We start from the raw sequence: 20,982 nt of genomic DNA, 5'->3' as shown, positions 1-20,982 counted from the left end.
CAGAAGTGCCTAGTTTGTATCTACTTGAAGCGTATCTACTGTTTTCAGTATTTTAATTATATTTTTTAGTATTTAGTATCGAGACTTTGTGAACGTGGATGAACTCAAATGAAGTCAGAGAGTCGAGTGATGACAATGCGTTCTGAGACAATATGAAGGCCGTCAACCATCAAAGAGATTTTGCCAGACCATTTATCCTGTAATTTGCACCCAGAGCGGGCAATGACTCAAAGCCCTTGAGCAGAACTGCTTTCTCTTTGGTAAATGGACTGTATTTATTTGGCACTCTTCCAAGTCCTAACGACCAATCAACGTGCTTTACAATACATTCACACACTCGTACAGTGCTTCTGCATCACGTCCTATTCAGTGTTCAACTAGGTTCCGTGTCTAGCCCAAGGACACTTCAACATGCAGACTAGATGAGCCGGGTATTGAACCACCAACCTTCTGATTAGATGACCCGCTTGCCTTTCGGAGTCATAGCTATTTCTACATTTTGATGTAACTGCACTTTACCAGACATTTGGCTGTTCTCTGGTCATTAGTACGGTTTCTCAATAGATTTTTGGGAAGATGTGCTACATCAATATACTGTGACTATAGGAGCTTTAGGAAATGTAAGTGATTGTTAACCAATTGACAGAAGAGGCAAAAGCAAGACGACACCCAAAAAGAGATTGGTTGGTGGTCCTCATCTTTCCTGACTGACCCTACTCACTACTGGTGGCATGAGGCGGGACCTCTGCCAGCAGCAAGATTTGCTGTTTCCTAGTCACTAGAACTGCTGGACCCCTCCTGGTGCAGGTCAATGCCCAGCCTTATGTGGCCAGTCCGAGTGTCTGGAACATGATGTATCTGTGCATCCGACACCAAAACGTAGCCTCACAGGCGGCCCACGAGCTCACTGATGCCCTGAACCAGGTCTCCCCCACCCAAGGACACCATCTGCCGTCTCATGAGGAACATGACGCCCAAACATACAGACCTGTGGCGGCCATACGCTCTGATGAACATTATGAGTGATGAAATTCACACAAGTTGGATCAGCCTGTGATCTCAAAATTTCCCTTTTGATTTTCAGTGCGATTTTGAACCCAGCCTTTATTGGGTTACTTGAATGTTCTAATGTTATTTAGTCATCAATAAATGTCATTGTGTACAAGTGTATTAACATCTCGATAGGAACTAACATTTCATCCACTTTGCCTACCTGACCAGAACCCCTCCCACCTTTAGTTTTTCTTCGGCTGCATGGGAACAATTACAAACATCCATGACAATACAAATGATTTCATTTAAAGATTATTTCTGTGCCTAAATGAGGCACATTTTGAAAAAGCAGCACGTCTCACCCCTGACCACACACATTAAGCCATTTTGTAAACCCATTTATTCACCTATTTTTGGAAAAGTTCACATTTTCTTCTCAGTCGCTCCCTTGCGACTATGGGTTAAAGGTGGTGGACATGAGGACATGCACCGAAACTAAACGCACAAAAAGAACAATTAAAACAAGCAAAAAAATCTGGAAACAATTTCAAAAGAAAAGAAAAATACAGCATCCAGGAGACTTTACATGAGTCCATTTAATCCCAAGGATTTCTGGGGGATAACTGTAGAGGGAAGAGCTCATACAAACACTTCACTGTACATAAGATTTACATTATGGGGGGACATGTTATATGGTCTCGGCTGGTGAACCCACCTCCGGTTCAAGCAGTTTTCTGTCCAACAAAGATCCGGTGGTCCTGCATACCGACTCCACACCTGAGCTCAACAACTAGCAGCGTTCTAGATCACCCACAAAGACGGGTTAGAATAAACCAATTAGAGACAGAGCGCTGTCTCGTCTACCACTATGCGGGGATATACAATGTTCTAATACTATTTATTATATAACATTGCATTTGGAATGCAGCCTGCAGTGAAGACAAACTGGAACGCCACCAAAAAAACTCAGGCTGCAGAGTTGGTATACAGACTTGATCTGACAGAGCAGGAGGAGAACATGCATCAGTTTGGCTCTCCTCCCTGAAATGTAGCATCTGTTCATCAGATGGGGAGAAAGACAGACCGGGAGCAGGACGTCACTGACCTGCCCGCGTTTCAACAAGGGGCCCCATGATTTTGTAAAACCAGACTCTTTTCTGATAATAAAATCAAAAGCAGGAAAATAAAATGAAAGTTTATATAACTCTTTCAGGTCCATTTTTTGTGATTGGTGTTCATTCTTCTTCGCTCTCGTTCTCCATGTCTTCCTCTCCGTTAGCTTTGGATTCTGTTCTGCTGTCCGGATTCTCATCTTCCTCATCTGCTGCTTGTTCTTCCTTGTCTTCTTCCATCGTCTCCTCCTTTGCCTCCTCCTCCTCCCAGTTCTGACACATGGAAGCAAAAAATTAGCATCTCAGTAGTAACAATACTAGGTGAGCCAGTTCTTCCTCTTCTAGTACTATTGTTGCTGACCTGGACACTTGGGTGACAATTCTCTCCATTTTTGTATTGTTAGCGTGGGGCTAATAGATGAAGCCATCTTCCATCAAAAATTACTGTAAGCTATCACCACATTGACCCAACATTGTGATCGCCCCCCCTCCCCAGGTATGAGGGACAAAAACCCAAACGATACACAACCCTTTTCTGACTGTTTCATACTTACATCAGAGTCGTCATCAGGAAGACCTTCATCACCAGAGGCCTCATCTTCATCTGATGATTCTGTGAGGGGCAAGTAAAGAAAAACAAATCCATCAGCTGAAGCTGCAAAACTGTTTAGATTACATAAATACCTGCACAATCCCACCACACACACACACACACACACACACACAAAGACAGATAGAGAGAGAGAGAGAGAGAAACTGAAGCAACATAGAGAAAGAGGTGCTTTCACTTGTTTATAAATTTCCTGCGGAGGGATTGCAGGTATTTGCATCTCAATGCCAGAGCAGGGTCATTTGGTTATGACAACAATACTTAGTGTGTTGCAGCAGGAGAAATGTCAATATGATTTGCTAAGAATATCTGCACCATTAGTTCAGCCGGTCGCCATCTGCTGCAGACACACTGACCAGTAGAAACTGATACAGATCCACAGTAAATATCTTCACTGTAAATAAGTTAAGATGCTGCAGAACAGGGAAATGATTCTAACCCTGTCAACACAACCTGAACAAACTAGGACTCACTAACTAGTGCGACAAGTCTGAGGCTTTCTGTCGGATTCCAATGTTGGAGCCATAATAAGCCCCGAGCGCAGCAGCATCCGCACAGGACTGCAACAACCTCCTGCTCATCAGCTCCCCTTTAACAGCGTTTTGTTTGCCTTCACATCCTGGACCACTGACAGAGGTGCTGCAACTCAAGGCGCTGCTTAATTATTTCATGAAAGCCAATTTTCTATGTGGCTCAATAAAGCGGTTTCTACAGTGTGGTAATGAGAAATGAGAATAAACAGAATCGGGCCTTGTTGTTCCTGCTCAAAGAGGGAGGATCTGAACACTGCCCGACAGGTTGCCAGGCAACAGGAGTCATGTTTGCGTGCAGTGCATCGCCAAGAATGGCTGAGTGATGGGCAACATTGCCTTCATAAAAAAAACGAAAAAAACTGCTGATTCAACGTGGTTATCATCGAAAGTCCTGCACGAGTGAGGGTGAACCGACATGAAACTAAATGAGTTTGAAAAAAAATGAGAAACGATACGTTCCAGCAGAGCAACAGAGTGACCTGTTGCACGACAGCATGTTTAGGGCATCACTGCTGGCCGCCATGCTTCTGAAACGTGCAACTGAGCGGTTACGGGGTTAAAACAAGATAATCTTTCTACTCCCGTCAGCTGCCGCTCACCACACTGACTCATCGCAGACACATCCAGGTTAATATACTACACATGCGATTTGAAGGGCTTTGGGAACTGTGACGTCACCAAGGAGGAAGGATTTAAGGAACAAGGAGACCAGTCAGGAAGCGAACACTGACATATACACCACACCATGTTTACTTACATTTGAATTTTATTCAGTGGCACAGAACACAAAAGAAGACTCTATAAGTACAGCACTTACCCTCTTCATACACCAGCTTAGCTGTGCGGTCAACATCTGTAACTGTCTTACTGCTGTCATTTGTCGCCACCTAGTGGTCAAAAGGGAGACAGGCATTAGTGTTCCAATGATTTGGATTTGTGCACATTATTATTTTTCCCACATATTAAGACATATGAAGCCATGATTAGTTTTACAAGAGCATATTATCTTAAATTTTCTTAACAGACACTGAATCTTGTACTATTGGAACAGTTGGCAAAACAGAGCAGGGACTTCCATGTAGTTCATATTTCATCAGCCCTGTCAAGACCCACAGGACCCCCCCAGTGTCCTCACTTCACACCTGATCCACTTAGTGGCTGCATGTTTACATGACAACGTTATTGGATTAGGTTTGTAAGAGCACCCGTGGAGCAAAAACATCCCAAACAGACGTTCCTCAAACACTGACTTCATTGGAGCAAAAATCCATCACATGATGCTCTGTGGTGTTTTACAGCCGTTTGAAATTATTGCAATAGGACTATTTAAATATGAGACTGAAATAATAATGTTAATGTCGCACACAAACACAGTGATCTGACCCTTCAAGTGAAGCAGTGTGTTCACAAGCAGAGTGCCCACTCACTACCCCCTCATCAAGGTCAGGAGCAGAAACTTTCCATTTCTGAGACCCAATCCTTCTTGTAAAATGCATCGTCATCGGAATTTATTGTGATGCTTATGTGAGGAACGTAGCAGAAACGTGGGAGAAAGAAGCGCTGTTCACTTTCATGAGCAGATCGCTCCAGCGCTTTCTTCACAAGGTCACAAATGTCTACGTGGCATTTTTTTTGAACTGATAATAGTCCATGTGGGAGGGATGTGCGCATGAGGATGTGGTCTAGAGGAGGGAGTTTAAATGCAACTTTAGAAATATATCCAAGCTTACAAAGAGCTTTCAAAGACGCGTATTGATTCTCCGTACCATCACACAGTCACAATGAGATGACCAGGCAACAGGTGACTGACTCTGCACCCTCATCAGTAAAGGGCATCCAAGGCTACATCCATACTACAGCATTTTCAAACTAAAACAATTAGGTTTAGGCTTAGCATCAGTTTTACTCCCTGCCCATACTAACGCACCTTACATGAGCATTCTCGTACACTGGGCATGCGCATGCCAGTGTACGAAGAAAGCATTTGGCTGTTAGTTGCAGAAAGAGCGAGTCAAAACGAGTATACAAGTGGATAATGGCTTCTACACATGTAAGCAGTTGTATAATTGTAAAAAGCTGAATTTAACTGCACAACAGTGCTCTAGAGTAGCATGGACACCAGGCGTATCCGGGGCAGAGTGTGATTCCTAACATCCAACTCCTGCCTCAAACACAGCAGAGTCCATCTGTTTTTTTAACTCTTCAAGATACTGGACATGTTTTCTGTAGATGACGACACTCACCTGCGTCATGACGAGATACAGTTTCCCGTGCAGCTTCGTTAGCTTGTGGAACATCTTCACTCTGCTCTCGATCATGTGATAGAGCACTCCCAGCTGGGTAACCAGGTCTGGCAGCTGTGGATTACAGAAAAGTAAAAACATTTCAGAAGCAGGAAACACACAAACAAGAACGCAATCGATGAGACCTTGGTCAAGGACTCATTTCTCCAGCTCACCACTGCTTTCATATAGTAAACACATTCAAGTCACCACTTGATGCGAGGGTTAAGGGTAAATGCCGCGGTCACTAAAAGGGTTTGTCTTGTTAAGACCGATAACTGTAAATGTTCGGTCTGTATGTACCTCTTCACAGGTCAGGGGATATGTCATTTGAAATCATCAAAATGTTAGTTGGCTGATGGTGCTATGCTACAGGTCACAGGGTTATCCTCAAATGAATATCATTAACGTGTTTAGTAAATACTGGTTATGGAGATATCTTGGTTGCAGTCACACCATCGTACAGACCGTCAAAGTCCTTTTATCTCTGCTGTGTGGTGGAGGCAACGACTGTAGATGTAAATAAGATGCACAGGGTGTGTGCCTGTGTTTTATTTAAATAGCTTTGCGTAATGCTTTGGGCGAATCACAACATAAAGTTTGGATCACACACTGTACATAAAGATGGACACCATAACTGCCAAAAGTGAAGCCAAAGCGTGTCCGTCGCTGCTCCAATATTGTTTATAAATTCTACCTCCTTATGTTAGTGGATGGGACGTGGACCGAGCAAAAAAGGTTAAAATATATTTCTCAAATTTTCATCTCAATCACTTCCATTTTGAATTTGCACCATAAAAGAGAAGAAAGCTTCAGTAGATCACAAGGCAACAGCAACCAACTGGAGCCTGGTGGCTTCATGAACAGTACAGGCACAAAGAAACAGACTTACCGATGCCAGGTATGATGTGTGGTGCATGATTACAGCCTTGAGCCACCGTACCATTAGAGCCGCCCTGTTGGAGGGAAAAAATGCATATGCTGTCAAGAGGGAAACTTGCTTCTTGATTGCATTTACTCACAAGGCACTCTGTTTTTATACAGCAACAATGGTAATAATTCAGTCATGGAAACAACTAAATTACTTAACCCGTATTCAGACATGACCAGCGGGTAAACTCCGGAGAATTGGCTACTGAGTTTACCCAGAATTTGCTTTTCACATATGGACAACACAGCAGGAGGTGATCTGCACAGAGGCGCTCACACCAGCAGCAAATCCTCCGCATAATTCAGGAGATATCTTTAATTTATTACCTAGGGCAGAAGGGCTCTAACTGATACCGGCATGCAGAGCGTGAATGCATGGCACATACTATTTATGACAGTTTAAGCCGTTGTGCAGCCCCAACGTGTATGACACCACTTTTTCACTGGTGTATTTTTCTATTTCTGTGTCTGTCGCGAGTTAGAAAAGTTGTGAACCACCCCACACGTTGCTGGGTTCACACACCGAATTCTCATGAATTTCTACTGACTTTATACTGGGAGGCCAGTCAGACAGTCCGCAAAAACTGCGGAGCCTCTCACTCAGACATTTGCGCTCACACATGCGCCCCCCCCATAAAAAAATACAGAGTATCTGCGGAGGTCAGTGCATTTCTGAAAGCAGCTTGAATGACACTCTTCAAATAAAACTCAACCTGGTAATGAATAACCCTCAAATTTGTCCTGCCAGTTTCATAATGAACCAAATAAAAGTTTCACTTCTCATAACATGAGATTCCTTGTAGAGCTGTCTGCAGCAGTTGTTGTGTGCTCTCGTGCTATTGTCCATAAAGTTTTAACTGTCCACGGAGACAGCCAGCCCCATTAGTGCAAGACCGTAGCCTCTCTAGTCTGTGTTTAGGTGATCCCATGCTACCACCACAAACTGAATCAAACAAATCAGCTTTGACACACCATCAAGACACACAGGCACCATATCGACTGTTACAAGACAGTCAGTGGTCCGTGGTCTCAGAGGTCCAGCTACATCTCCCATGGTTTTTTCATGAAAGCCACATCAGTCGATCAATTATATAGAGCAGAGTGATATTGACACCTTGCGAAAGACACCTGTAACCATGGAAATTGCACACAAATATGGCTACAAGTGTAAAGTAGCAGAAAAATAAAATTACAGATTTAATGGTGAAATTGAGACAAACATGTCAACAAGAACTCGACTACAACGTTTCTAGTTTTTGTTGAATAAAAATCAAATGATTTGATCACTTAAACCATTTTAGCTATAGACTGAACCTAAATGAAAATCAGGTGGAAAGTAAGAGCAGAACAAACATCATTATCTGTATTGTCTGCAGTCTTTAATGTTAAGAAACGCTGAGCGTAGACCAATTATAAGGTGATTGTTAAGTTTTCACTTACATAAATGGATGCCCCTGGAGCCTCTTTGTGATCTATAGAGAAGGAAATAAAAAGGATGAATTAAACTACAATAACAAGAGGCAGCACAACTTTACTTAGAAATCCTAATGGTGTGACAAAAGACCTGAGCAGACTGATGTCTCAGAGACAAACACTCACCTCTTCCACCAATGGTAAAACAGCAGGGAGGGGTAACCGAGCAACCGTTTTCTTTATTACCATGTCTTTGCGAGTTTGGAATACTTTCTGCACAGGACCAAAAGAGAAAAAAGTTATTAAGATGCAAGGTTTACACCTAGTACACATGAATATTCAGGATGTTTCATGCCAACTTGTTTGACTGTAGAAAAGTTTGCGCCTTAACATTTAGACTTCCTCTGAAATTTGTTGGGGGGTGAGTTTAAATTTTAATAACAAAAATCAAACATTTAGCTTGTAACTCTTTGAATACATTATGAGCCGAGTCTTCTGGCAAAACAAACTTAGATGAAAAACCAAACTAGACTGAATGTTTTATTTCAGATGCTGGGCTGTGAGAGGAGAACTCACATTTAGGATGTTGGCGTCGTTGCTCTCCAGGCCCTGCACCAGCAGCACTGCAAAATTGTCCGTCAGTAGAGAGGCCGTCCCTTTAGGAGCTCCCTTCTCAGTGGAGACTGTAGACAGATCGATTTCACCAAGTCGCTCTGCTATTGACATCTAAAAGAAAGAAAAGTCAACAGGAATTAGCGCAATTTAAGTGCTAGATTTATCAATTTTACTCAGGTTCTACGGTTCAATATTTTAAAGTTTTTAATGGAATTTGTACAGTGACGACATCGGCTGTGTTAAGACAAGAACTCTGAAGAAAGACTTTCTCTAGAGTTGGCCTTTCAAATATGAACAATGCAGCAGGAGATTACCAAAAAAGTGTTTTGGAGTCAAAGAATGAAAGAGAAAGATGCCATGAGCTACAGACTGGTGCTTTCATCATTGACACTGATCTTACCTCTTTGGTGTCAGAGTCCTTTTTCCTCTTCTCTGATCCCTGTGTGGTTCCCTTTACTGGGGCTTGGTGACCAGGAAGCCCTGGGACCAACACTTTGCTCTTGGCATTGACAATCGGGGTTTTAACCTGAAAGGGACAAAATTTCCTATTTTAACTTAAGGTACAGTTTGAATTTTTCAGAAGTGATCATGGATCATCATATAATGTCTGAAGAACAAGCTGAGATGATGTTAGTCTTGACTTCTACAGTATATAAGAAACCACCTGGTTACCTTGGAAACGATGGTTTCCATGGAAAGGGACAGGGTGGTCAGAACATCCCGGGTCAAACACACATGTCTCTCTGATGTGTTAATCTCCTGTAAAGGTGGAAAAGTGGAAAGAGGTAAATCCAGAGTCTGAACAACACAGATACTTCAAGGCTGACAAGAACATGAGTACTCAGAAGTTACTAAAGGTGGAGATAATCAGCAAAAACACCTACAAAAAGTATCACTATATGTAATAAAAGAACTGGATATCAGCTGTCTACACCAGAGGCTAATTGTTGATCAGACGTGATTGTCTGTTGCCTTGCATAAAAGGCGGCAAACAGTCATAACAATCTAACATAGCAAAGGCTTATAAGCAACATATAAGGTATGAGACAAGTTAAAATTACTAGGTTCTCAAAAAACAAATACATTTACATTAGTTATAACATGATAATGATTCAAATATTTGTTTTAAGATACCAGCAGGTGTGGCAGACGGTACAGGAGCAGGACTGCACACATCACAAGACTTAATCAACAGGACTCTAAGGACCCCGTTCAATTCATTTCCTCTACATGTCTACTACTTGCCCATTTTGCTTACTCATCTCTGCAAAAATTCTTAAACATACAGATTCCTACAGTATATACTTGTCACTTTGGTTTTACACTTGCATCCTCCTATGATTATAGTATATCACTTGACTTTTATATGGAGCTCTTTTTTATCTTATCTAAATTTAATCATTGCTCTAATTGCATTGCTGAGCTTATCTGTTCTTCTCAGCCAACACTTTTCATTGTACTGTTGACCCTGTGTTAACTTACATATGACAAGTAAAACTTAAAACTTTAACTTGAAGTTATCATTTCACTGACACGTGTAAACACAGGTGGGTGACTGCATAAACAGACTGCACATGTACTTTCACAGCCTCCTGTGTACTCACTGCTCTCTCCATCACAGGCTGTAGGTGGTTGCCATAGGCCAGCAGCACAGTCCGGCTATCAGCTCCGAGGGCTGCTGCCAGCAGGGGGATGGGCACCGGTGAGTCCTTTGTGTCTGACATCTGCACCGTACATATGGGGGACAAGGGCTTCTTGCAGGGTCTGTGGGGACAGATGTTGATATGAGCCATGACCACAGGAAGTGTACAATGCTGATTAAAATGTCCTTGTTGTAAATTAATATGCAACAAGAGAATTTCACATGAAGCAGAACACAATTTAGAACCACTGCTTTGGTGGTGGAGGGAATATTTCTCATCAGATTGAGTGTCATTTGCTGGTGGTGCAATGTCCCCTAGCAGCCATTACGGAGCAAACACACCAGCATCGAGTGTGAACAAATATGAAAATGACTTTAAGACTCAATGGAGGAGCTGTGTATCTGTAAACTGTGCTGTTCAGGAGATGAGGTATAGCTGGAGGCTTTCAGAGGTTTTAGGTACAGACACACACAAGAGAACAAAAATCTAAACGTAAAGAGTAAACAGACACTCTCCAACGGGACAGAATGCAATTGCTTTTGTCTTGTTACCTTCCACAGGCAGCATTCAGTGTTTTATGGACTTACCCATTTAAAAAGTGCTCAAAGAGATGCAACTGTCCATCCTTGCACACCACCGCCAGCCTCACCGCCTGTGCAAACAAAACACCACACATTAACATCTGCACATAGTCCACAGGTGATTAAAACAGACCATGATAATTTTAGTTTTTTACAGTTTAACACGTCTTTCATTATCAACAAAATAACACTACACACACTACACACACACACACTACACACTACACACTACACACACACAGCAAAAACATTTGCACATGTCAAGACAGACTGCAGTAAGTCGATTCGCATGGCTTAACATGTCAGTACAACTACAGGCAAAGTTACACTCCTAATATCCACAGTTAGAGATGTCTCCCCTCTGACCTCTTCCTTGCTGTTAGATGTGACAAGATCGATGTGCTGTGGCTCGTCCGTCAGCGTGAAGGACACCACTGAGTTCTTGTCCTTTCCGTCTTCTCGTACTTGCCTGCAGTGCGAGAACCACGTATTATTTCAACAATAATCTAAGTGTCATCAACTGAAAGTGGCCAAACAATAACGCCTGTGGTCAAGGCTTTGCCTCATCATCAACTCCAGATGAGTACTCACCATACACTGAGCAGCCGATCGTGTGCAGCACCAGACAGAAAATAGAGGCCGTTGCTGTCGGGGGGTCGTGTGGTGGCAAAGCGCAGGGTCGTCACAGCTGTGGAGTGGCCTGTGAATTTCTGCACAGAAACAAGAATAGAGACAGATGGACAGGTGAGTCAATCCTGCTTTAAAAAGGGTCAGAGCCCCACTTGGTTTATATTGCTCATCAGCTCTCTGTAGTTACACAAAACTGCGTTGGAAACTTTGCCTTAGCAGCGTCCATCATTCCTATTTGTATGAAAACAGAAGCTGAAATTTATGTAAATGAACAAAAGTAAATGTTAAAGCAACTTCACTAACCCTGTAAACCTCCTTGGTGTCCAGGTCCCACATCTTGATCGTCTGTCCAGCTGAAAGCAGCAGCTTCCCATCGTGGCTCACACACAGACTGGTCACTGCTGCGCGGTCTGCCTTCCACTTGCTGTGTCAACAATGAAGAGACGGACAGTAGTTGGTACAGATGTTTATCCATTTTATATAAATGAAAAATAAAAGATCAAACAAAAACAGACAGACTATAAACCTTTATATTTCACATTCTACACGACCAGGAGCCTGCTTTATTCTCCATTACCGCCAACCTCTAAATTGCACTTCCTCTATTGTGTTTCCCCATCACTGTATTTTTACCTGGGATTTTACAGCTACATTCAGCAGTTTACTGTTGCACTCCACCTGACAGCAGCAGGAGATATACAGGGCACTCAGCGCTCCCCAAAAGCATTTTGTGGACAAGGAATGGGCTTTACAGAGCATCAAGCGAGGATTTATGGTGGCATGAGAGGTCATGACTGTACCAACTGGCTGTGCAGATACTGTATCAGCCACCAGAGGAGTAGTCTACATGATGAAGTACAGCGATACTTAATGCATGATGGTACAGCTTTTTATGATATGGCTTGTTGGTGCTGTTCACACCTTGCACATTGTTTTAAGTGCTAAGACCAGTGTTAGAGCTGTCTACTTACATAAGACCATTATTACAAAAAGCTGAGACTTCTAACTACTTTTGAGATAACCATTCTTACAACACATAGCACACCTGAAAGCAGCAGAAAATTTGCAGCAATGAGAACAAAACTATATTGAGTACCAATTATCCTGAGGGACATATGTAACGCGTCCTTGGGTCTCTTGAAAGGCGCTATATAAAGATGCAAGATGTTATTATTTACTGGAAGCTAGTCATACTTGTGAATAAAGGCCGAAACAGACGGATCCTTCAGTTTGTAATCTGCATTCATTTCGTCTGTATTTGTGCACAACTTCAGACAGCTTACCAATACAGAGAGACAAAACAGCAGTTCCAACTAATAATCATAATAATAATAATAGTGGGGGGCAGTGTAGCCAATAGTTCAAGTGAGATGATCAAAGGACACGGGGAAGAAATTTCAACAATGGCGGAAATTTGCCATGTTTGTCGTCATCAGAAATTCAACTCTGCGCTGCCCTCTAGTGGAGGTATTGCTTTTTTCTGATTAAACTACATATTTCAGAGTGAAAGAATAAGTGAACTCAATCAATGACTTGTGGGACTTTATTCTTGGGACATGCTGTTCTCAGAGCTGTGCAAAACCTGAAACTGACCTAAGCCGTTTCCAGACATTTCCTCTAGAGCAACTCCAGAGAATTGGGTCCAGAGTTTCTCCATAAGTCCACACACATTTTGTCTGCCTCTTTACTAAGAAATGCATGTAAACTAATCAGGAGGAGCTTCCTTATGCAGCAAGTCACAAGTCAAGTCACTCACTGGACCTGAACACTAGGGTTGGGACCCGAAACTGTTCCAAATTAGAACCGAATCCAAAAGTACCGGGTGATCGTAAAAAAAAAAAAAAAAAATTTCAGTTGTGCTTATCGGTTCCAAAACTGCATGGACGCCGTATGTATCTGCCAGGACCTGCCTACGATACCATGTCACGCACTACGCAACAGCCTGTCCATTTGTTTAGACTCGACCTAGCATATGGCTAACGTGGCTAAGATAAGCCACGATAAATGGTCAGAAGTGTGGTTTCACTTTAAAAAAAAGACGACGACAAGGCAAAGTGCAATGCATGTGGGAAGCTCAGCAAACATTTAAGGCACCACGGCGTCGATCTGAAAGACTGTACAGCGTTTAATGTCCTTCAGTCTCCGAGCCCAAGCGTGTGATATTCAGCTCGCGCTAGTAGCACCTCGCTAGCACCTTGCTTGACGGCAGTGACGCACAGTTCTCGCTGGCATTCAAGGGAAAGCTGACTAACATGACTTGTATGAATTAGGTCAGTAGGTTTCCTATAAATAAGACGTACAAAAAGCAGCTCAAAACGTTATTATCCACAAATGGTTCAACTGCTACTGATTTCCACTCTGTTGTTATGGAATATATGAGAGATTAATATTCTTAACAGATCTTTAAGTTGACAATTATTGATATAACATTGTTTACAGGGACAATGACAACATTTTCTTCTAATAATTATCCACAAATACAACTATGTGTTGTTTGGTTCATTTAAACACCAGTATTTAAGGCAAAAAGTTTCAACATTGCCTTTTATCTCAGTTACCACTAATTTACAAAGTTGGATTAAAGACACTGAGCATGTCTGATAAGGCTCTGAGATGAGTTGCGTGGGTTTTCTTTTGTAATGTTGCCTTTCTACCACAAGGCGTTACTGCTGCTGCCCCGGTGTAACATGAAGCACAGCTACCGTGCATCGGTCCAGTCCAATAAAGATATTTGTTTTCTAAAAATTTGACCTCTTTTTATTACCATTTTGGAATCGAAATGGGGAATCGATAAGAACCGGAATCAATAAGAAGAATCGGAATCGATACAAATTTTAACGATACCCAACCCTACTGAACACAGATCAACATTTCACCTCCTTAAGACTTAAGGGAGAAGAGAAGACTTAGTCACTTTAAGAATATGTGACCCTTCACCTTTGTAAACCTAACAGTCTGACATGAAAAGGTAAATATACGTGTTTAAAAGTTGTTTACCATGTATATCTGTAGGAAAATAGCAGCTGAAATGTGAATCAAATATCTTGTGATCATCTAAAATCTTGATGGCCCCCGACAAAAGAACTGAAATTTCCAATAGTTGAAGAGAACGTTATTTTTTACTGGTGAGGAGAGGCCGCTTGAGATTTCTCTTTTCAGAAATGACACGTTTGTTGAACTTGATGAGCTCACACTTTTCACGAGACAAATTATCGATGACTTCAGAATGTCTGATATTCATCGATGTCGAACAGGTTTATTTTCACAACGTTCAACCTACAGCTGTGTTATGAATGAGTGAACTGCAGGGCAGCAGAAACACATACAAAACAGCCGGCAGTTTCTAACACGTTGTACATTTGCTAAGCTGAAATTGAGTGGAAAACGTAAAGCAAACGGCTCAGCCAAAATCAGGTGGGAGAGCAAACATTCCCTGCAGCCACCAAACAGTCTATTGAGCTCAACTAACAAAAGGATTTGTAGAGTGGTAAAAAACTGAAAGTTACCAACTGATGGTAATTCTATGAAAACTAAAACGAAGCTTGGCTGTTATCTAGAGCATGACTGATTTATCGGTTGGCTAATAAAAGTCTGTAGATATGAGCCTTTCACAGACATAGGTTTCAATGTCTATTTTTGCAGACATGGAAACTTTTATGCAAGAAAATGTTAATATTTAATTCAAGTTCCATAGATTTGGTTTCATTTTATGCATTTATAGCTATTTGTAATAAAATGTATGGTTAATCTGTAAACTATCAAGCCTCATGTCTTTGGCAATTCCTAAGATGCTGTTGAGATGCTGCTGGAGACAATGAAATGTGAAATAGTTGTGAGAGATGATGCCCGTTTCTGGAAACAGTATTCACTTGAAGAATGTCATACAAAATGTCTTCACAGTCTGTGGCAGACTGGACTGAAGACTTTACACAAAAAAAACTGATGATTCTTTTTCTTGTAATGTCCTCTGGCTCTATAGTACAGTCTAAGCTCTCTCTAGAGACCAGATGTTACTCTTTAAAAACAAATGAAACAACATTCCCCATTTAGATTTTAAGCAAAACAATGTGACTCAAGATTGATGTGTTATTTGGTCAGTTATTAAAAACAATCCAGATGTAATCAGGAGACACCCCTATTCTCTTCCATGCCGATTAAAAAAAACAAAAAAAACAAATCAGGTTGATACTGACCTTCGCATCTTGCCCGTCTGCAGATCCCACTCGATAATGTTTGAATCATCTGAGCCGCTGTATAATAAGTTGTCTTCAGGGTGCCAATGGACACAATTCACCCCTCCACTATGGCCTCCATCCTGGCAGAGACAGATCAGAGTTAGCAGTGGTAAAACAAATTGTCCTATTATTCAACAGTAAAGGCTTCAAGTATTGGTAATGTATCACCTAGTTATTGCAGAGCAGTCCACGGTTTGGCCCGGGAAATTTGTTAATGTAAGTTACTGCGTGTCTGAGGTGTTGACGGCAATTTATGGACATTTTAGAGGCTGTAGTTTGTCCTGCTGCTGACTATTGTTGTTATTATATTACAGTGTTTACCTACTTTTAATACTTTCAAATAGGGCTGGGCGATACGGGAAAAAATATATCCCTATCATTTTTTTCATAGTCGATATCAATAGATAACGCGATATAAATCAAATCAGCGCCACTGCACTGAGGCGCATTACTCTGCGCAGTTCAACAAGTAACTCTGCTCCTCTGATGTTTTCTAATCAGTCAAGACGTACAAATTATCTTAAAAAAAACGGCAGAATTCCTATTTATGTTCGGGGCGTTGCTTCTTCTGCAACATGAAGTTAAAACAGTGTTGCGTCATAATCTGCGGGAGGAACGTCTTCTGTCTGCAGAAGTGTGTGTGTGTGTGTGTGTGTGTGCGCACGTCTCTGTCCCTCTTCACACACAAACTGATAATCACATGTATTTAGTTATCGGTGTTCGGATCAGGACTCTATATCGTTGTGCTCACTTTACCCTGATGTCCTGTCTGTTCGCGTCACGTTATGTCTCGTGTTGGGCAGTAGGTTTAAACACGTGTCTCATTAACTCTAGAGCGAATAAAACAAAGCACAAAGTAAACACCAGTACTGTACAGTGTTTATTGTTGTAGTGTAAAGTGAGCACAGGTCAGCGGGGCAGTGAGGAGGAAGCAGACTCCAACAGAGACTCTGAGACATGACAAGTGGACCTTTAATGTGCGCCTGTCCTGAATGAACGTAGCGGAAAACATAAATCGATAATATTCTGTCTCTGCATCGATACAGAGTCGTTCACCTCTATTTAGTAGCCCAAACATTAACACGTGTGCGTCTGCTAGTCCTACACACAGTGCTGTGTGTGTCAACCTAACCTGATGTGGATGTATCTCTAATCCAGCCACATGATTGGGTCAGAGCCGCAATATTCTCATGGATGGATGAGTTCTATCGACGTTGTATTGACCATGTCTTATATTTCTATTGAGGAAAAGTTATATTGAGATAATTATCTTAATCGTATTATCGCCCAGACCTACCATCAGTTTTTTTATATGCCCGTGCTGTCGGCTGAACATTCTAACGTCTCCATCAGACTACTTTGCAACAGTTTCAAGTCACGTCACTGTTTGATAACTTTTACTCGGATAAAGGATTTTAGTCAACGTACGTCTGGATCATAAAAAAACAAACCGAACCAACAGCTCATCTCACAGCCCTTCCTGACTTTTCCAAAACCTGAAAGTGCTTTTATCATCATTTTTTGACTTTTAATTACCTGGTCCGTTTGTTTTGAAGCGGAGGAGACCTCTGTGGATAATTTGGATCAAAATAAAAACCTCCTGAGTGAAGAAAACTAAAGGAATCAGAACCAAAAATCAGGCAACGCAATGAGAATAAGCTGAGCAGCTCCGCTAACTGCCGGCAGCTCCTCTTGATGCCCCGTGTCCATCGAACAGCATCAAAGAAAATGATTTATAACGTGAAACTGCTTTATTCAGTATATTTTTTTTTACCAGTTTCAATTTCCTGGTCCATTTGTTTTGAAGATGGGTTAGATGTGTGGATGATTCAGTAATATCTATTAAATAAAGTTCAATAAAAAATACAGGCTGGTGTATAAGCTAAAACGAGCCAGCTGTCACCTAATATTACCATAATTGACAGTGGGACAGTGACATCAGTCGCAACATGTCAAAAAAGTCACACGTTTGAAAAACTTTATCTGTGCACGACTTCTAAAAGTTGAGAAATCTAGAAACGTTTGGGAGATCACCAGGAAACTGCAGTTAACATCTTTGCAGCCCCCAATATTGAATCCTCACCCGCTGGAAACCCCAATTAATATTAGTTACAGCCCGAACAGTAACTACAGCCTCAAAAATGATCATGTATGGCAGTTTCTACAACAGTCGAATGTTTTAAGCTACTTAAAGTTAGGATGCATGTTGTATCTTCAGCTCAGTGAAAATAGTGTGGATGAATTTCAGCTTCAGGATTCTTTGTCCAACATACAAATACATTTGTAATTTACAGGTTCTCTGATAACTATGAACACATTACACTCAGAAAAAAATTACTTTGCCGTGTATTATCTTCCTTTTATTTCACCTCTGTGGGACATAGTATAAGATATCACACAAATCAGTGTAACTCACCAGGGTACAGTGCAGTGCTCCCTTCGTTGCACTGTAGATAAGCACTGTACCGGCTGCTGTGCCCATCGCCAACAAGTCTGCCTTCTCCTCCACATGCCCAGCCTCCGATTTCCTCTTCTTCCTCGTTGGGCCCTCCTGAAACAAGACACATAGTGATGACACCCTCTTAAAATGAATAATTATGACATCTGTATTCACAGGTTTGTACAATTGGAGGCTTAATTACAATTCTGATCATATTAAGAGGAACTGGTTTGAATTCTAATCCAACACATTGGCAGCCGATAAAGGCAAAAACTGTCTTTGAATCAAAGTCAGAGTCAAATGGTTAGATAATCGTGCGGACTATTAATATAAAAGATTAACAGATCGCAAACAGTACTACACGCAAGGTTATATTTTCATTTGACTTACAAGCTGAACCCCCTGACTGATGTTTACAATCTGACAGGAGATAAACCGAGGTGAAACTTTCTGAGCCTTTCTTTCCTCGGGTGTCATGGAGGCACACGCTGCTGAACCCCTAGCGAGCTAATGCTAACTTAAAGAACTTCTTTATTCTTAGTACTTACGGCCTTGAGACAATAGGAAACACATTTTCCGATTAACGTGATTGTACTAAACAGTCAGTACAGGTAGTTCATCCAGAAAACTAAAGGTGGGACGTTGTCCGTGATTTCTCGGTTTACCATGTGGGAGCAACATGTGCGTCCTGCGCAGCTGGTTTGAGCTAGCTAGCGGCTAACGTGGCTCCGCCGCTATCTCCGAGTGTGTCAGACACATGGATGCGCCCGTACCGACACACAGCACGGGGGTTCAGACCTCGTGTGCACGTTCTCTAAAAACAGCGACATCTTTGTGGCTTCAACATGCGAACGTTTTAACCAGAAACCGCTCACACAGATCCAGAGGCCTCACTAGCCCCTGATGCTAACAGCGGGGCAGCCCTCCGCCTCACATACCTTGGCTGTCCGGCATGGTCCCCAGGCTATGCAGGTACAAGTGGCACTCAGGTGGGCTGAAGGCACGTATTCTTGGTGGAGCGTTTTACTGTCCGTGCTCCAGATGCGCAGTCTGCCATCTTGGGCACACAGAGCTAGATACTGCCGCGATTTGGGCGAAAAAGCACAAGGTAGCTGCAGCGGAGAAATGCCAGCGTCGGCCGCCATTTCTGAAGCGCTGCGTGCGTCTGCGTGTCGCGTTTACACCGAACCACGTGCGGCTCCGTGTGCACATGCGCACTAGCGCATCAGCGCGTCAGCGCAGGCCCGCTCCCATTGGCTGCTGCAGCACAACGAGCCGCTTCATTGTCCCTCGTAACAACCGGATCTGGCGGTAAATATGGGTAAATATTACACTTAAAAACGGGTGAAAACGATATGTACAAAAGTAATATGAGACATTACACAATAACCACGGACAGGACTCAATCATTCATTAATTCTTTGAATAGGCGTCACGACTCCAGCGTATTTACATCTAAATCACTTCTCAATGGATTGTAAAGGTGCACATTGAATGTACACTCGACTTTTGACAGCAAGTGAACGCAGCAGCAACAACAACTTCAAACCATAGCTTCAAACCTGTTTTATATGGGTTAAGTTAGTGAGTGAGTGAGTTAGTTTGTTGGTTACTGAGTGGGTGGGTGAGTGAGGGGATGTGTTAGTAAGTGGGGGAATTAGTTTGTTTGTTAGTGAGTGGGTGGGTGAGTGAGTGAGTTAGTTAGTTAATTAGTGGGTGAATTCGTTAGTTAGTGAGCTGGTTATTGAGTTAATGAGTGGGTGCATTAGTTAGTTAATTAGTGAGTGGGATAGTTAGTTAGTGAGTGAGTGAGTTAGGTCGTGACTTAGTTAGTTGATTAGTTAGTTAGTCAGTGAGTGGGTTAGTCAGTCAGTTAGTCATGCTTCATTTCAGACTCTTAGGTCCATATCAGTGTAAAAATAAAATATTGAGTACAATCGTAACTCTTTATCTGTGCACAGGGATTAAACACATACTTTGGTCCAGTGCTATGAGTACAAAAATAAAATAAAATAAATACATTTTAAAGTATAGCACACAATTACCAACATCACACTTAACAAGTTGCCTACTTAGGGATTAAACACATACAGACTCTCATTCCAGTGCTTCCAAAGAGTATGTGTGTCATTCAGTGTTGTCTCAGTTAAGACCCTTATAATCACATTTTTAGAGTCAGTTAATGTAACCATAAAATGATGCCTAACATTCCTCAGCAGAGCATGTACGGTGGGGACATGTGGCTTGCACTTGGCCATGTTGGAAGGTTGGGCAAAATAAATGAATGCATCATGACATCATGTGCCACCTGAAGCTTTTTTAGTTTAGCACGACTAAACAACACAAGTGTGCTGTGTAAAGGGGAGTTCAGTAGGCTCTAAAAAGGGCTATTTCAACATCATAGGTACACATAGAAAACTTGTGCGACAGCATGTTGGCTTGTGTATACAGTTTACAGCACTGACACATTATCATCATGTAAATCATCCCTGATGATGTGACCCTGATATTTCACTTTGTTCTCTGCCTTTAAGACTTGGCTTGGCTAAGTCTCGTTGGGTGTCAAAATAACTTTATATTTTTATTTTACACACCAGAAGCTGAATGATTATTGTAAAATGCAAATTATGGAGTAAGTCAAATTTCTTCTAGCGGAAGAAATGTTTTCATTGAGATATTTGAGGTTGTTTTATACCTCAAAAATTGTAGGGCTTCTGTTAACAGGCATCTTTAAAACAAACAGTTTCATGGAGAGTAATAGATGTGTTTTTCATTTGAATTATCTGAATACATTGTTCTGTGGCTCTAGTGCTGCTGCTGAACCATGTATTACCAGCTGTCGTCACAAACGCAGCAGAAACAGACAGTGCCAGCTACAATGTGTTTAATAATACACTGAGGCTCATATCACCCACAGTAGCAGATACACCTTTTTCCCTATTCCCTCAAATTCCCCAAAAATGGA

The 20,982-nt window shown here is 41.9% G+C and overlaps 1 protein-coding gene across 1 annotated transcript; it reads right to left on the bottom strand.

Annotated features, from left to right (window-relative positions):
* Nucleotides 1-1,375: 1,375 nt before the first annotated feature.
* On the bottom strand, nucleotides 1,376-19,211 carry wdr43 (WD repeat domain 43). Its single transcript, XM_035168142.2, has 18 exons — nucleotides 18,956-19,211; nucleotides 17,994-18,128; nucleotides 15,536-15,657; nucleotides 11,646-11,766; nucleotides 11,304-11,422; nucleotides 11,079-11,181; nucleotides 10,719-10,783; nucleotides 10,093-10,252; nucleotides 9,161-9,247; nucleotides 8,889-9,014; nucleotides 8,450-8,599; nucleotides 8,060-8,146; nucleotides 7,901-7,932; nucleotides 6,423-6,486; nucleotides 5,492-5,605; nucleotides 4,066-4,135; nucleotides 2,660-2,718; nucleotides 1,376-2,378 (listed from the first exon to the last, which is right to left on the bottom strand). Exons 1-18 carry the CDS (start codon nucleotides 19,160-19,162, stop codon nucleotides 2,229-2,231), a joined length of 1,971 nt encoding a protein of 656 aa, XP_035024033.1. The 5' UTR covers nucleotides 19,163-19,211; the 3' UTR covers nucleotides 1,376-2,228.
* Between the last annotated feature and the right edge of the window lie 1,771 nt (nucleotides 19,212-20,982).

This window comes from Hippoglossus stenolepis, chromosome 10 (assembly GCF_022539355.2).
Source record: "Hippoglossus stenolepis isolate QCI-W04-F060 chromosome 10, HSTE1.2, whole genome shotgun sequence".
NCBI classification, from domain to species: Eukaryota; Metazoa; Chordata; class Actinopteri; order Pleuronectiformes; family Pleuronectidae; genus Hippoglossus; species Hippoglossus stenolepis.
This window is presented reverse-complemented; position numbering and strand designations above follow the sequence as displayed.

Bases quoted from the DNA above. Each gene is read 5' to 3' on its own strand.
- wdr43 (XM_035168142.2), bottom strand. From the start codon at position 19,162: ATGGCGGCCGACGCTGGCATTTCTCCGCTGCAGCTACCTTGTGCTTTT. The intron at 11,423-11,645 runs GTTAGTGAAGTT...GTTTCTGTGCAG, and splicing joins ACACCAAGGAGGTTTACAGG to AAATTCACAGGCCACTCCAC. The intron at 10,784-11,078 runs GTCAGAGGGGAG...TTGTTTGCACAG, and splicing joins CATCTAACAGCAAGGAAGAG to GCGGTGAGGCTGGCGGTGGT.